Source organism: Aethalodelphis obliquidens, unplaced genomic scaffold (genome assembly GCF_003676395.1).
Source record: "Aethalodelphis obliquidens isolate GAN/ISIS:26980383/991018 unplaced genomic scaffold, ASM367639v1 scaffold6, whole genome shotgun sequence".
Classification (NCBI taxonomy): Eukaryota; Metazoa; Chordata; class Mammalia; order Artiodactyla; family Delphinidae; genus Aethalodelphis; species Aethalodelphis obliquidens.
In genome coordinates, this window is record NW_020837950.1 from 24,540,394 (window position 1) to 24,557,406 (window position 17,013).

The following is a 17,013-nucleotide window of genomic DNA, read 5'->3' on the forward strand; positions in this document are numbered from 1 at the left end:
GAAATTTATTACCTTACTTTGCATAAAGTTAGACTCTCAGATTGTTTTAATATGGGGAGTGTCAAATGAAGGAGTACGAGTGAATTTAAAACCAGCAGCTATTTAAAAGATTCTTTAGTATCCAAGTTGTTGGAAAATGTTATTTTGGTACTGAAATATTTTAATGTTCTGTATTTTTTAATACATTAAAGTCTATTTGAAAATGTATTTTTTACTTTATGAGATGCTTAATGTGAGATTTCTTAACATTTCAAGATATGCTGATTATTTTGCGGATATTAGCTTAGGATGATAAGCAACTGAAAGCATTTAAAAATGAGCATATCAACCTTGTAAGAGGTCTTTATAAATAATCTGCTTCTTGCTTTTTATATAGGAAATTTTCAGGTGATTTAAAAGCTACTATCTATGTAAGATTTTTCTAAATACACATTTTCTTATTTATTGGTGACATTAATTTAAAAGCTTTTTCAAGTTTATCCTTAAATGCCTGCTATGCATTTCCAAGGTGCCAAACTATATGCTAAAATACTGCTGTAGAAATTTCAGTTTGTCTTTTTTTTCCCCTAGTATACTTTAAGGATAACTATTAAATTAAAAACGTTTTCTCGTAATTTATTAAGACAGAGTATGAATATGTCTTTCTATTGAATATGTTTATAGATTAGAAGAACTGGCTGTGATTTGTGCTAATTATGACATTCCACATATAGTTAACAATGCGTATGGAGTGCAGTCTTCAAAGTGCATGCACCTCATTCAGCAGGTAAGAGAGTTTCCAAAGATATGTCAGGGAAAAATGGATTTTAACATATTTGGGATTATTACTTTGTGTTTCTTACAACCTAATACAGAAAAACGGTTAATCTAGCATCTTCTAATTCATGGAGCATTAGAAATTTGCACCCAGTAGTCACTCAGTAAAAGTCATTATTCTTTGCTAGTGTCATTGGACTATAGTTTTGGTCAGCACCAACATGGAAATACTTTAGTAGCTTATTTTTTTAACTTTCTGAGAATGTTCCATTGCCAATGTTTTTTTCATTTTTCTAATATAGTGGGTTATAGTGTTTTTAAAACTATATTGATTAGTGAAAATGACTTCATTTATAAACATTCTAGCGTATAACTATGGAGTTGGCAGGTTTTTAAAAACTGTGATTTTATTTTTTTTTATTTTTATAAGCATCACCTAGATCCCAGTCATCTGTTTTAGATTCTTATTTTTAAAACATGTCTGAGCTTCCCATCCCACTCAGAGTAAGAGTCCCACTCAGAGTAAGAGTCCCATCCCACACAGCCATGACTCTGTGTCCTCAGGCATCTGCAGCTTCCCTGATTTCATTTCCTGCTGCTCTCCCTCTTACCCACCCTCCTGGCACATTTGCCTCCTTTCTCTTCCTCTCATGTGCTACCCGTGTGCACCCCACTCCGGCTCATACCTCTTGTTAGGTTGCTTTTCAAGAGAGTTGCGTGGCTTGTTACCTGACTTTCTTTAGATTGATGAGACTTTCTCAGACACCTTATCTAAAATAGCACCTTCTTCCTTGCCAGCATTTTCTATCCCTCTTTTTCTGTTTTGCCATATTCATTGATTTTAAAGTACACATTTTTCCATGTTATATCTCTGAAATTGAGGTGTCTTATAATGTTAATTGGCAATGTTTATTCTTACCTAGTGGTATGTAAAGTAATGGTGCTTCTTGAAATTGATGGCCTCTTGCTCTTTTTCTCCATAGCACTTGTCACCATTTGATATGATGTTTGTTTACTGTCTGCTTATGGGTAGTGATTAGAATTAAGGTTCTGTTAGGGAGAGGACTTTGTTTTGTTCACTGTTGTGTCCTCAATACTTAGGACAGTACCTGGTACATAACTGACACTCAATAATTGGTTACTCAGACAATTGAATGAATAAATGATGTATTACCTTTACTTACAGTGATTAATTATTCACACTATATCAGGATATGGATAGATATTATCTGGGTATGATATGAATTTTATGATTTGCGTGCATAATGACGTTAGTCAAATATTCAGTTTTGACACACATGTGACTTGTGTTATGTGGAGAAGAGTTATTCACAGATTATCTGTGGCCTTCTGCCATGTGGTGGTGAATGCTGCTTAGCCCTGTAGATCCTATCTCATACATTTTTTTTGTTATTTTGAGTACTAGTATTATCTCTGATATAAATATGGTTTATACAGTAGTATTAGCTGATTTGCTTAATTTCTTTACTCAAAGTTTGTACCAGTTAGTATGTAACTAACTGCAAGTAACAAAAACCCAACCCAAATTAGCTTAATCAATAAGGAAATAGATTAGTTTACATAACAAAAGAAGTCCAGAGGTGGAGTGGTCGTCTGCATGGTATTCGAGGGTTTCTTAAAACCTTTGAGGAAGACCATTTACTGTTTCCTTGGTATCCTTTTGCATTATTCCTTAACTTTTTAAGGCTTATCACAGTTTCAGACTAGATTATATCTAATTTGAATGGTAGCAGAGGAAGGTTGTACAGTTAGCTATGCTGGAAATCTTGAAAAAACATACTATTTCAGTGATTCATTTTTATTCCTCCTCCCCTTTTTCCTTTCTCCTCCTCTTTAATTTTTAGCAGCCTTAATTCTTTTAAAAGTCAGATATTCTAGCATTCCTAAAAGTTTAGAAAAGTGAGGAAGGGATAGAAGATCACTCATAACCCTGTTACCCTAACAATTACCCTTTAATAATTTGTGTATCCCTTTTTTCTCTTTCTTTAATACATATACATATTGCTTTTTACATGGTTATAGCCATTGTGTACATTTAGTATTAACTTTCTAAAATGTAGTCAAAAGCATATTTAATTTTTAAACTTAAATATAAACTTAGATTATATTTCTATACTCTCCACATGCTTATAAAGTCTTCATTGATCAGTTTAATGGCTCCTTAACATTTACCCATATGTTATGTACTTAACTCAGCAGTGCTCATTGTTTTGGTGCTCATGACATATTTTTGAATACTAGAAAATTTGGTGGTGTAATTGAAGAGATTAAGACTCTTAAATGAAAACAAGCTCCAGGATACAATATGAAAGCTGCCCATGGAGTTGTGCATCACGAATACCCTACTTTGTCATCACCTCTCTTAATTCGTGAGGTGGTTTTACTAAAATTTTAACCAGAAAATAACACTATAAGATGGTAAATGAATTTTTATAAGGTAGCTGTTGTATTGTTGCAGATACTGTATTACCTTCTAGAATGGACATTTCTTTAAAAAAAAAAAAAAAGCAGTACATAAAAATTGGCCCTCACAAAAAGAGATGGTGTCCCTATTGCTTTCAGCCAAATAAATACTTGGGTCTTATTCAGTGCTAGTTGTTTCATGACATTCTAAAAAATTAAAATTAGCTTTAATTTATCTCAGTAGTTTTTATCAGTTATACATACCATTTACTGAGTACCCATACGCACCATGTGTCAGGCATCCTGCTAGATTTTTTTTTTTTTTTTTTTTTGCGGTACGCGGGCCCCTCACTGTTGTGGCCTCTCCCATTGCGGAGCACAGGCTCCAGATGCACAGGCTCAGCAGCCGTGGCTCACGTGCCCAGCCACTCCGCGGCATGTGGGATCTTCCTGGACCGGGGCACGAACCCGTATCCCCTGCATCGGCAGGCGGACTCTCAACCACTGCACCACCAGGGAAGCCCCCTGCTAGACTTGTAAAGTTTATTAACTTAATCCTAACAGTTTAAGGTGTACTTCTCATTGTTTCCGTTCTACAAGTGAGGAAACAAACTCGGAAGTATTAAGTGACTTGCCTAAGGTCCCAAGCTGCAAAATGGCCCATATAGTTCAGTGTGATTCCAAATCCCTTTATCTTCGTCTAAAAATCAAAGTACTAAAACTGGGAAGCTTTCTTGAGAAGATAGTATTGTAATAATCAAGCAAACAATGAAGAAAGAGGTATAACTAAAATGTTTCAGAATTTTTTTTTTTTAGGGCAATGTCCCAGAATGACTCAATGCTGAGCATATAGAGCATTCTGATATGCATATGTAGTCCCCAGGAAATTAGCTTTGCAGAACCTATACTTCTGACATATACTAAACTGACTAATTTAGGAGACTCATGGAATGTGGATGTGAGGACACGTTAATAGAGAGGGTTGTAGTAGAGTCACAAAAATACATAGAATTAAGGATTGTAAGGCTCCCCAAGTGTGGGAAGCAGCAACTTTTGTTTATTGAGAATTTGAGAGAAGTACGTGTTATACTAGTTATTCATAGACCTAATTGTCAGTTCATTCAACAGATATTTGCAGGGTTCCCACGGATGTGCCAGGCAGCAGGGTAGGCACTGGGGATGCAGTAGTAAATACAACAAAATCTTTATCCTCATGGAACAGAAGCAGACAGTAAACAATAAGGATGACAGGTCTTGATAAATGCTCTAGTATTTGTGGGGGAGGAGTATCAGATGGTGTGATCCAGGAAGTCCTCTCTGAGAAGTAACATTTGAGCAGAGCCCCGAGTGTTATGAAGGCGTGAGCTGGGCAGCTCTCTGGAGAGATTCCAGACAGAAGGTAACATCAAATGCCAAGACATTGAGGCCGGGATGTGCTTGGAATGCATGAAGAATAGCAAGAGGCCAGCGTGGCCGGACCAGGGCAAATGAGAGCAGCAGTGGTCGTAAAGAAATTTGAGGTGTGTTAATTGAGGTGTGTTAAAGATTTGAGATTTTATTCTTGGTATGGTCATCAGCCATTGGAGGGTTTTGAGCAGGAGAGTGACGTGTGACGGCTGCGCTGTGGGGAATGGCCTGTAGGAAGGCAAACGGGGAACGCTGTTGCAGTAGCCCACATGAGATGCGTTGGTGGCATGGGCCAGGGTGGTTGCTGTTAAGGTGTTAAGAAATGGTTGGATTCAGATGTATTTTGAGAGTCGATCTTACACGGTATGCTGATGAACCAGATGCAGGGAACGAGGAAATGAGGATTCAGGGACTCCAAGACTTTTGGCCTGAGTTGCTGGAAGGATGGAAATGCCATAGGAATAATATTTTACTTTTATTTATTTATTTTTTTTGCGGTACGCGGGCCTCTCACTGTTGTGGCCTCTCCCATTGCGGATCACAGGCTCCGGACGCGCAGGCTCAGCGGCCATGGCTCATGGGCCCAGCCGCTCCGCGGCATGTGGGATCTTTCCAGACCGGGGCATGAGCCCGTGTCCCCTGCATCGGCAGGCGGACTCTCACCCACTGTGCCACCAGGGAAGCCCAATATTTTATTTTTTAAACATGGACTCTTCATCCTGACTACCTAGGTTTTTGCCTGGGTGACTTTCAGTAAGGTGCTTTAACTGCCTGGATTTGAATCTCAGCTGTGCTATTAACTACATTTCTGACCTTGGGCACGTCACTTTAATTTCACTGTGCCTTAATTTTCTCATCTGTAAAATAGCTATTATTGTGGCATCTGCCCAGATAGCTATTGCATGGGTTAACTGAGTTAAGAATGTAAAGTGCTTAGAACAGTGCCTGATGCATAGTAAGTTCTTAGTAAATTTTGGCTGTAATTATTATATGAACAATGATCTGTTTTATTCACTGCTGCTATGCCCAGAACCTGGAACAATGTTCGGCAGATGATAGGTGCCCAAATATTTGTTCCCTGAATAAATGAGTGAATGGATGAACTGATAAATGGCAACCGTTTACTTCTCCTGTGTTTCCTATTCTGTTTAAGCCCTTCCAGCCTTCTGGTGTTTTTCTCTCCTCCTCATTAATGGCCCCAGACTTTAGTGTGGAGAATGAGGTCTATACACCGTTCCTGAGATTGGGTCCAGCCTGTTTGTTTTCTTGCCACAGAATTTGCTACCGTTTGAATGCTTCTGTGTTTTAGTGATGAAGGGGTTCTAGCAAAGTCTGGTGCACTGATTGCTCTCTTGGTACTCCTCCTAATTTAGGTTCAGATTTCTCTCAGGAAACCTTGGGCACTACTTAAGTGTTAATAAAAAGGCAACTCTGACTGTTCCATTTTATTTTTATGTGCTACTTTGCATGGTTTTCAGTTATTTATTCAATTAGTCTCATATGCTTCTCTCTGTTTTCCTGTGATAAGGTGAGATTTTCTCTGATCATAGTTTATGAGGAAGTTAGATAGGAGAATGACAGGGGAAGGTTAAGATTTAAACAATCATGCGATAGCCTCCGAAGTTGTCTGTGCCCCTTCCCTTTTCTGCTTTTGCTGCTTCTACCTATGGCCTGGATCTGGCCTCTTAGATTAGGCTACTTCTGTTCTCTTCTATCTGCTCCTTCTATTCTCCCTCAGCTATGGATGTGGATATAAAGTGGGAGGATGAAGGTCAAATAGGGTTACAATATTAATAGGAATGTAGATTGTGAATACAGATTGAAAATCTGTGGCTACAGATAAAGAAAAAAACTATCTTAGTTGAAGTTTAGATAGTATCTTAGTTTTTAAGAGGAGGAAATTGAATCACATTAGGCAGAAGGTTATAGACTATGTCGCATGGGACTAGAGCTTAGTTTTACATTTCTAGCAAGTATTCTGTCTTTCACCAGAATACTAGATTTTCACTTGAAGTTCATTTGCAGTGGAATGAGATCATCTAAGATTATAACATTAGGAAACATAAGTTATGTAGAAACTCTTACGTAGAAACTCTTATGCCAAGAGTATGCCAAAACAATTCCATTAGTTGAAGTTAAAAATAAAATTTTTCTTTTCTCCTTTATTATCCAAGTGGTGGTAGGAGCAGAGCTTGTTGCTTAAAGTGGTCATGCAGGTTAGTAGATTATCCAGGCATCAAAGAGAGGCACTTAATGTATAACTTATTGATTGGCAGCGTGGGTGGCTACAGTCCATTAGATTATGGTGGCCACTCGTGAACTCACAGAGGGTGTTTAAAATTACTTAATAGTTGTAGGACCCACTGTTGTTATTTATTGTCAAACAGAAGAGCACAGATGAAAGGCATGGGAGAAATTCACTCTCTCTTACTCAATTTTAAGGTGAAAAGTTCTGTTTCAGTGTAGTTCCCACCTGAACTGATACTGAAACTCTGCCTTCCTCACAGGCTTGGTGTGAAATTAAATGATTTATGTGTGAAAGCAGCTTGTAACTATAAAGTGCTCTTCCACCTATAAGGAGCAGCATTTAAAAACTCAGTTTAACGCTTAAAAATATTTTACTGGCATCGGTACAAAGAAAATAAAAATCTTTCATCTGGATTTTGTTTCTTTGCATTGTTTTAATGGTATTTATTAATAGCAGTTGCTGTCTCTTCTTCTAAATATGTAATACTACATCTTATTCCGTTCTAGGGGGCTCGGGTTGGTAGAATAGACGCTTTCGTTCAGAGCTTGGACAAAAATTTTATGGTTCCAGTAGGTGGCGCTATAATTGCTGGCTTTAATGATTCCTTCATTCAGGAAATAAGCAAGATGTATCCAGGTAAATAAATCAGCTGCTCTTCAGAAAAAGTAACTAACAAACAAAAATCCATTTGTACATAGGCTGCTGTAATAAATCTTAATTTACAAAGCTTTTTTCCCCTTCTGAATGTAACTTATCATCCTTATTTCAGGAAGAGCTTCAGCTTCACCTTCTTTAGATGTCCTTATTACTTTATTATCACTTGGATCGAATGGCTACAAGAAGCTATTAAAAGAAAGAAAGGTAAGCTTTCCCGTTAGGTGTAAACAATACTGTTGACTAAAACAGTACTCCAAAGTATTGGTGTTTTTGTCTATTGGTTTATGACATTGGGATGTAGATACCTAGCAAAGTCCTAGGGGATTTACTTTGATCTGGATGGTTTTTAATTAATCATTGTTATCCTGTCTATTCAGATATCCTGAGGAATCTTGGAAAAGTGATTTTTGCTTTTGTGTTTGTTTTTGTCTTAAGAAACTCCTGCATCAGGGATTCTTACTATTTCGGTAAAATTTAATTCATTTATCACTTATAGGTAGAGGCTCTTAAAAGACAAATGGACAAATTTTTTCTTTTTAGTTTTGGAAGCCTGAAGATTTGTTTAGGTGTGACATGTCAGTTGCAGGAGGAAGAACCAGGTCAGATGTTGGCCAGCTTCTCATTCTAAAATACTAAGTCCATCCCTTGGCATTATTAGAATGCTGAACTCATTGATTATGTTGATTATGAAAAGAAAAGTGACATTTGTGCTTAAAAATTGGACTTTGTGGGCTTCCCTGGTGGCGCAGTGGTTGAGAGTCCGCCTGCCGATGCAGGGGACATGGGTTTGTGCCCCAGTCTGGGAAGAACCCACGTGCCACAGAGCAGCTAGGCCCGTGAGCCATGGCCACTGAGCCTGCGTGTCTGGAGCCTGTGCTCCACAACGGGAGAGGCCACAAAAGTGAGAGGCCTGCGTACCGCAAAAAAAAAAAAAAAAAAAAATTGGACTTTGTCTCCAGCACTAAAAACTAGCTTAATTCAGGGGCAACTCCAAAATTGTAGACAGACAATGTTGGTAGGGCAGATCAGACTAAGATGTTTTATTCATCTCCCATCTGGGAGAGCTAGAGGCCCCTGGTGCAGTTTTTGTATCTGTATAACTTTCTAACACTTTGTAGCAATTACAGTCCCTTAGATTTATAATAGTAATTTACATATTTAAAGTATTTTCATGTACGTCATCTGATGAATCCTCTCAACAGCCTTATGAATATGTAACAGAAGTTTAACGTTTTCTGTGCCCTGTTTTACCCTAGTCCCTTTCTCCCCACTAATTCAACGCATAGGAAGGTAATTATTTACTTTCCATTGTTAGGACATCTCTTAAGATTTACGTGATATAGGAAAAGATGCTCAACCTCAGTCATTAGGGGAATGCAGATTAAAACCACAGTGAGATACCACTACACACCTAGGAAAAGGGCTAATATTAAACAAACAAACAAACAATGAAAACAGACAACACTGGCAAGGATGTCAAGCAAGTAGAACTCTCAGATGTTGCTGATAGGAATGCAAAATGGTACAGCAACTTTGGAAAACACTTTGGCAGTTCCTTATAAACATTTACTTACCACATAAACTAACTGTCACACTCTTAGCTGTTTACTCAAGAGAAATGAAAATTTGTATCTGTACAAAAACCTTTATGTGAATGTTCATGGTGATTTTATTCTTAATTGCCAAAACCTGGAAACAACTCAAGTGTCCATCATCTGGGGTATGAACAAACTGTGGTATGTACATACTCAGCAATAAAAAGGAACAAACTACTGAAATATGCAATACTGTAACAACTCTCAGATGCATTACACTAAATGAAATAAGCCTGGCTTGAAAGGCTACATATTATATGGTTTATTTATATGCCATCCTGGAAAAGGCAAAAAAACATCAGGACAGAGAAAAGATCACTGGACGCTAGAGGCTTGGGTTGGGGGAGGGGACTATTAATGGCAGTGAAATGTTTTGTATCTTGATAGTGGGAGTAGTTTCATGACTGTATATGTTTGTCAAAATTCGTAAAAGTGGACACCTGAAATTGTACTATATGTAAATTATGCCTGAAAAGAAATTTTAAATGATTAGACTAACACTCCAGTTTGATAAACTCCAAGAAGTAATCATCTTGTCCTGGCCAGGAGAAAACCTCAGCAGAATCTTTCAAGGGCCCTTCTCCGTATGACAGATGAAGACTGTTTATAGATGCGGAAAGCCATCATCTCTCTGTATGAGAGTTGAGTTGTATCCGATGTCAGTGAGTCTTAGCTCTCCTATCACTAGTTGTTTCCCTATGGAAAAGGTTCTTGAACTCACAGATTTTATTTCATTACTTGTGAAAGAAACAGTTGCTATCTCAGGCCACTTCTAGTTCTAAAAGATTGTAGAATATTTCCTGAAATAAAACAGCTACTTTCTGGGCCTTGAGCGTTATAATCATGGGAATTGGCCTGTGATTTAGTAATCCAGCACAAATCATATGGGTAATTTATAAATCAAACTTTTTTAAGTTTGAAAATTTTAAGATGATGGTCTCTTCAGTTTCATGGTACCTCCTATCCATTTCCACCCCTATTAAGCTGTTTTGACCCCTCCCACCCCCCATCTGAACAATGACAAGCCCATTTAAAGTAGCATGGTCTACAGTATGGACTAGTGTGTTTCTTTGAAACTCAAAGTAGGTAAAGTTGAGTGTAGGATAAGTTTCATTGAGTAAATACTTAATTTACTAAATATCTGTTGAGCATCTGTTATGTGTCAGGCACATAATGTTGATAGAGCAATCAATAAAATAGACAAAGATACCTGCTCTTACGGAGCTTGCATTTCATATGGAGGACACCAGCAATAAACAAATCACATAAAATATAAATGTTTGTTTAATACATAAATTATAAAGCTGAAAGTGCTGTGGAAGAAAAGAATAAAGTAAAACAAGGGGGGGTTGGGGATGATGTGTGGGGGGAAGTGGTGAGGACTGATTTTTTAAATGTGGTTAGTGCAGGCCTCGTTGAGAACATATTTGAGTTGACTTGAAGAAGTTTGAGGGAGTATACATGCATGATGGAGAAGAGTGTTTCAGGTAAAAAGCCAGTACCAGGAATCAGGGTCGAGTCAGTGTGTTTGAGAAGCAGCGAAGAGGCCAGTATGGTTGGAGCAGCGTGATCAAGGAGAGTTGTGAGAGTTGAAGTCAGGATGGTAATGGGGGTGGGCCGGTCATGTAGGGCTTTCTAGGCCATATAAGGTCTTTGCCTCACATTCTGAGTGAGATAGATAGAGAACCATTGGAGGGTTTTGAATAGAGGAGTAACGTGATCTGATTTATATCAGGAAAGACATAAAGGATCCTTGAAGGATCCTCTGGTTGAAGGATCACTCTGGTTACCGTGTTGAGAATAAATTAGGGGGACAAGGGTAGAAGTTGAGCTTTTGCAGAAATCAAGAAGTGATGTTGACTTGGATCTAGATGGTGCCAGTAGAGGTGATGGAAGTGGTTGGATTCTAGCTCTCTTTTGAAGATTGAGCCAACAGGAATTCCAGATGAATGTATTGTGAGTGAAAGAGAGACATCAAGAATAATTCTGAGATTTTTGACCTGAGCATTTGGAAGAATGGAAGAGCCATTAACTGAGATGGGGAAGCCCGTGGGTTGGAGGGGAAGGCCAAGAGTTCAGTTTCAGACAAAGTTGAAATCAGGATGTCCTCTGATGTCTAGGTAGAGATGTAGGTATGGAGCACGATACGAGTCTGGTGTTAAGAGAGAGAGCTGAGCTGAACATAAAAAATTGGGGGAGTTAATTGGCTAAGAGATTAGCTGAGATTTTAAGAGAATGAGTCTAAACAGAAAAGAAGTGTGAGGACTGAGCTCTGGGGCACTCCAACATTAAGAGGTCTGGGAGAAGGAAAGAGACCAGAAAAGGAGACTGAGAAGGAGGGAAAGCAAGAGCGTGGAGTCCTAGAAGCCAAGTGAAGGAAGTGTATCAAGGAGGGAAGTGTGATTGCCCAGTGCCACTGATAGATCAGGTAGAGTAAGCACTAAGGTTTGACTACTGGGTAGAAAAGTTTCATGTAAAAATCATTCTTAACATAGTCTTTCAATGCAGGGCTTGTGTTATCTAGCAGATACCGTATATGTGTAGATACACTTATGTATATATATGAAGTTATAGCCCCTAATATTGAGCACTTACCATGTGGCAGGCTCTCCTTGAAGCACTTTGTCATGTATTCATTTAATCCTCACAGCAGCCCTGTGAAGTGTTATCCTCATTTTCACAGGAAACGTAGTGACAGAGAAGTAATGTGTATGAGGTAAATTGTGGGACATGGGTTTAAATCTAGGCAGTTGGGCTTCTGATCCTCTCTCTTAAAACCTCTAAACTGTACTTTTTTTTTATATATAGGTAAATAATGTAGTTTGGTAGCAATGTAGCTACTTTAAATAGCTATAAATCTGAAGACCTAGGTCTATTAATATCCAGAGGATGCAAAAGCAATAATACATTTAGCAGCTTTGGCCAAAAAAGCTCAGTTGCATTTTAGATATACACTATTTGCTTGTGCAGAACCACTTTTGCTGGGGAACTCCCTCTCTGACTCCAGGTGGTCCTGGTGAGACTGTCAATCACTGGGTCCCTTCTCCTCTTTCTTAGGGGTGGGCATGTGATCTGGCTAGCCTCGTTCGCAGGTGGACATGTGGAGATAGAGTCCTTCCAGCAGATATGATAGTTCATTTAGAGATGTTGTGTCTGTTGCTTTGCAGATAGTAAACTGTAAGGATGTAATCTTATGACTCTCAGCCGCCATATTTCTGGCCATGCCAAGAAAGCCTTCTTTAGAGTAGAGAACATAAGAGGGAAAACAGAACCGAGAGTCATTTGAGTCTCTGGATCCAGCCTTACCTGCTTGTAGAACGGGCTGTTATATGACCAATAAATTACCTTTTTCGTTTTAAACTAGATTTCTAATGCTGATACTTCTTTTTTTTTTCCATTGAAGTATAGTTAACTTACAATGTTATATTAGTTTCTGATGTTCAGCAAAGTGATTCAGTTATACATATATTCTTTTTCATATTTTTTCCATTATGGTTTATTACAGGATATTGAATGTAGTTCCTTGTGCTATACAGTAGGACCTTGTTGTTTATCCATTCTGTATATAATAGTTTGTCTAATGCTGATACTTTTGATTCCTCTTATACCCTTCATAATGTTTCAAACATTCATTTCTTCTTTTCAATTGTCCCTGCCACAACTCCCTAACTAAAGCCCTTACCATATCACACCTGGATGGTTACAATAACTTACTAACTCTTCTCCTGATCCCCAGTCTTGGTCTACTCTAATTTGTCATGTTGTAGAGCAGTGCCAGGTTATATTCTTAAAATGGGGAAGTCCCTTTTGGTCCAGTGGTTAAGACTGTGCACTTTCACTGCTGAGGGCGCACGTTCAATCCCAGGTCAGGGAACTAAGATCCCACAAGCCGCTCAGCGTGACCCAAAAAAAAAAAAAGATTATATTCTAAAAATGCACCTTTCTTCAAGTTATTCCGCTTTGGGTTTTGGTTGCCTGTAAGACAAAGTCCAAACTCCTTAGCCTCCCATTATGATCCATCGTGATCCTTTGTGGTCTGGTCCCACATTACCTGAGCAGCATTGGCCCCTGCTCGTTCATTCATTCAAGCAAAGAAATGTTTATGCATAGGCCCTAAGGTTAAATTTACAAACAAGACTGACATAGTTGTTACCCTTAAGGAAATTGTAGTCGGGGAAATCTACATATTAAATAAATAATTACAAGTCTGATGAGAGTTATGAAAGAACAAGCAGAGTATATGAGAGCATATATCACCTAACCTTAGCTGGGGCACCTAGCCCAGCTCTCACAGGGTCAAGTGTCACTAGAAGAAGTGACATCTATTCTATGAAAATGCAACTCGTGCACTGATTAAGTGGCCCCCATGGTTTAATTGTAGGCTAGAATTGATGACTAGCGTAAGTGTAGAATTCTTAAAGGGTATTTTAGACTGAGTCTGGAAAGCAAAGTACTGTGCAATTGTTGGAGATTTTGTGATTTAGATCACTTTCCTTTTGGGTAAGTTCAGGTTCAGTAGGTCTGGAGTGGGGCTTAGACACTGCCTTTCAACCAAACTTCCCTGCACACCCAAGTTTAAAACCCATTATTTTGGGGCACACAGGTCGCTTGTATCTGTAACAGAAACTTGGAGAGGAATATATCATAGCATTTTAATACTTATACATAGATAATATTTCATGGAGTTTGAGGTGAACTGCACAAATACTGCAAATATCAAAGCTTGAAAATATAACTTGTTAGTTTTCTATTTATTTCTGGTATTTTTAGTTGTCATAGTTATAATCTTTTCTTATACCGTAGCTACTTTTTACCTTATATTGATCAGTCTGCAGGTTTGGCTAAAATTTCATTTTTAAACTAAATAAATAGAATATGTAGCTCAAACAATAAAACCATTACACAGAGTTTTAAGTTAGACATTTTAAAACTATACTTTATTATATAGATGCAAATTTTTTAAATTTTTATATGCTGTTATTATAATATCAAATAAACATACTATTTAGTTTTTCCTGTTTTTGTTCTTCTTGAATTGAAACTGTAAATAATAATAGCTAATAATATTAAATATTTGCTATATAAACTAATATAAGTCTTGAGTAATTTGATAGTAAACTTATTTAATTAGCAAATTAAACTGACTGTTTGAATGCACATCCCTAAAAAATTACCATCAGGTGTCTGAAGTGAAACTTGATCCTTGATTTTGGGTAGTCTAGTAGATTACTGCCTACTTTGGAGTTTGCCGATTGATCCCTTTATTCTTAGCATCCTTTGCTTGTTATGTAGTAGACGCTCATCAGATGTTTATAGAATGAACTAACGCAGGGCATTTGGGAACACACAGGTCCACTGTTGTACAGTCTTTTCTTGCTTTACACAGAATAAGTATCTTTCTATAAAATTAGGCAGAAAGTAAATAACATTTTGATACTGACTTCCATTGTGACTTAGATGTTCTTATAGAGACATTTCTCCATATGGGTATAGTTGAAAACTTGTGAAAAGGAGTAAGTTAAAATGGTGATTACCTGTTGTATGTAACAGGCACTGTACTTCTGGGAGTAGGGCTTCCTCCCTAGTGGATACTCCTCTTCCAAAAGTACTTTTTCTTACCCCTAAGGATTTTGGAATTGTTGATATTAGGGGTGTTCTGTCATCTTTTTGGAATCTAAGAATTTCTTTTATGCCATGCTTCTTCTGACCATTGACATTTAGGGTTTGACTTTAAAATTTTCAGCTACTTTTAGGTGATACCAAAGGCCCATGCAGGTGTACATTTTGCTTAGCAAGAATGAAAATCCACCTTCTTTGAGACTGACCTGCAGCAGTATGTAGCTCAGCTGGTGAATGGATCGAGTAGGCTGCCCAGCTCTGCTTTTCATTGTGACTTTGTCCTTTATTAATCATCAGGTAAATATTTTGTGGGGAAATTTTATGTTTTTAGTGTTATGAATTAGACTCCATTTTAGATGTCAAGCGGTAACTCGCTTTGTAACATCCAGAACTTTGTTCTTTCCCTTTATCTAGATAGTGTAGAGTGAAATGAACAGGGACAGGACAAGAATAGGATTATAGCTGCAGGTTATTAGCATGTGTCTGTAGGAGTCCTGCTAGCTAATGTTAGTTATTTCAACCTGAAAACTATTTTAGGCTAAGGGAAAAGTAGGTGGGTAGGAAACTAATATTTTTATGAATGTCTGCTGTATGCCAGGAATTCTGCTAGGTTCATTATATTCATTATAATGAATTCATTATTTTCATTATAATGAATTCATTATTCATTTCATGTACTACTCAGAGCCAGTTTCTGAGGTAGGTATTATCCCCATTTTACAGATGAAATTGAGGCTAGAACAAGTATACTTACCCAAGGAGCACATATAAGTGCCAGAACCCAAGTCTCGGTGATGCTAAAGCCTCTGCACTTTCTGTCTTCCCACTCTTCCCACTGCTTCCGGTCACCCATCCACTGTTGTGGAAGTGTTTACCTGCTGTGTGCTAAGCATTTGAGCCATAAAAATGATAATCTCCTGACCTCTGTTCTTATCTAGTAGAGGTGTGTAAAACCCCAAAGGCTCTAATGTATTCATTGGTTTTATTTAAAATTCTTTGTATAGAATTCATTTAGAACAGAGACTATCTATAGTAGTAATTGTCAGAGTATAAAAATGCTCATTTGAGAACTTTGAGAACGCTATCATTGTAAGAGCATAAAGTTTGCTTTTTAACAACTTCATTCAACAGGAAAGTCTTTTTGTTGAAAAATGTGGATGTCCTCCATAAACCATAATTGCATATATGTAGCATAAATATTTTTTTTTATTGGATTTGTTGCAGAAGTAAAGGCCTCTTTTGTTTAAATGGACTTGCTTTTGAACTGTGAAAATTTAATCGTGATAGTTTATTGGTTTAGCTCTGGAGAAGCTGAGGCAAAGCTATTTTGCTCCAGCCAGAGCTATTTATATACCATCACTGAGAGCTCCTCTTTATATTATTGGTGTTATTGCCTACTAAAAAAGGAGTGTTAGAAGACAACTTAGGATTTTTTTTTTATTCCTTGCCCTTATTCACCACAATGATATTTTTAGTTTATTTCATCTAGCTCTACATCTTCCAAAAAGGCTTTATCTTTTTCACAGTAGAGGAAGACAAGAACTCAGCTTGAAGCCATTCCTTCTCAAGCCTTTTTTTTTTTTGAAGGGTGAAAGGATCAAAGAGAGTGGAACTCTGGGTGTGAATTGAACCTCTTTGCTCTTAGCCCCTTCCTGATCAACACATCTGCTTCATTGAGGGGAGAAGTGACCAGGAAGTTTAACTGAAGAGGCCTTTAAGAAAAGGGGTGAAAATTGAAGAAATTATTTCTTTGAGTTGCTCTATGCAGAAGGAAAGATCAGTCTTAGACGTTCATTCTTCACATTTGGTTCTGGAGAAGATCATTATAATTCTGCTTAGCTTTACTTTTAGAAGAGTGCTTTGCTGGACAGGGCAGGCAGATAATCATTCATTGCTGCAACTATCTGCTGAACTGGACAAGCTCAGAAGAGGAATGACAGAGGACTGGCTGCTCCTGTGGCTGGAATTTGTTAGCTGAAACTTGGAGAACATAAGACATACAGTTTCAAACAATATCCTATAATAAAGCTAAGTTTGGGAACTTAGAAGATTTGCAGCCCTGAAAATAGAGTAGTTGAATCTCAACAAAAGTGTCAGATTTCAGGCCTGGATATGGGGCTTCAACAGAAGAGTTTGAAAGCAGTGCTTTAGCCTGTGATGCAAGGAGTATGCCTGGACACTGTGGCCTGGCCACGGTTATAGATAGCAGCATCCCTTATTTAGTACCGTTGTCTTCACTTAAGGACATCTGTGTGTGTGGATACATACCAACAGTCCGTTGTCCATCCAACCTTCCATGTTATCAAT

At 37.8% G+C, this 17,013-nt stretch overlaps 1 protein-coding gene across 1 annotated transcript in view; it reads left to right on the forward strand.

The window, feature by feature from the left end:
* Positions 1-17,013, forward strand: part of SEPSECS (Sep (O-phosphoserine) tRNA:Sec (selenocysteine) tRNA synthase) — a 35,361-nt gene that overhangs the window by 9,406 nt on the left and 8,942 nt on the right. The window contains exons 6-8 of the mRNA XM_027103224.1: positions 664-766; positions 7,342-7,471; positions 7,605-7,696. Coding sequence (XP_026959025.1) covers positions 664-766; positions 7,342-7,471; positions 7,605-7,696 — 325 coding nt within the window. The remainder of the gene's footprint in view (positions 1-663; positions 767-7,341; positions 7,472-7,604; positions 7,697-17,013) is intronic.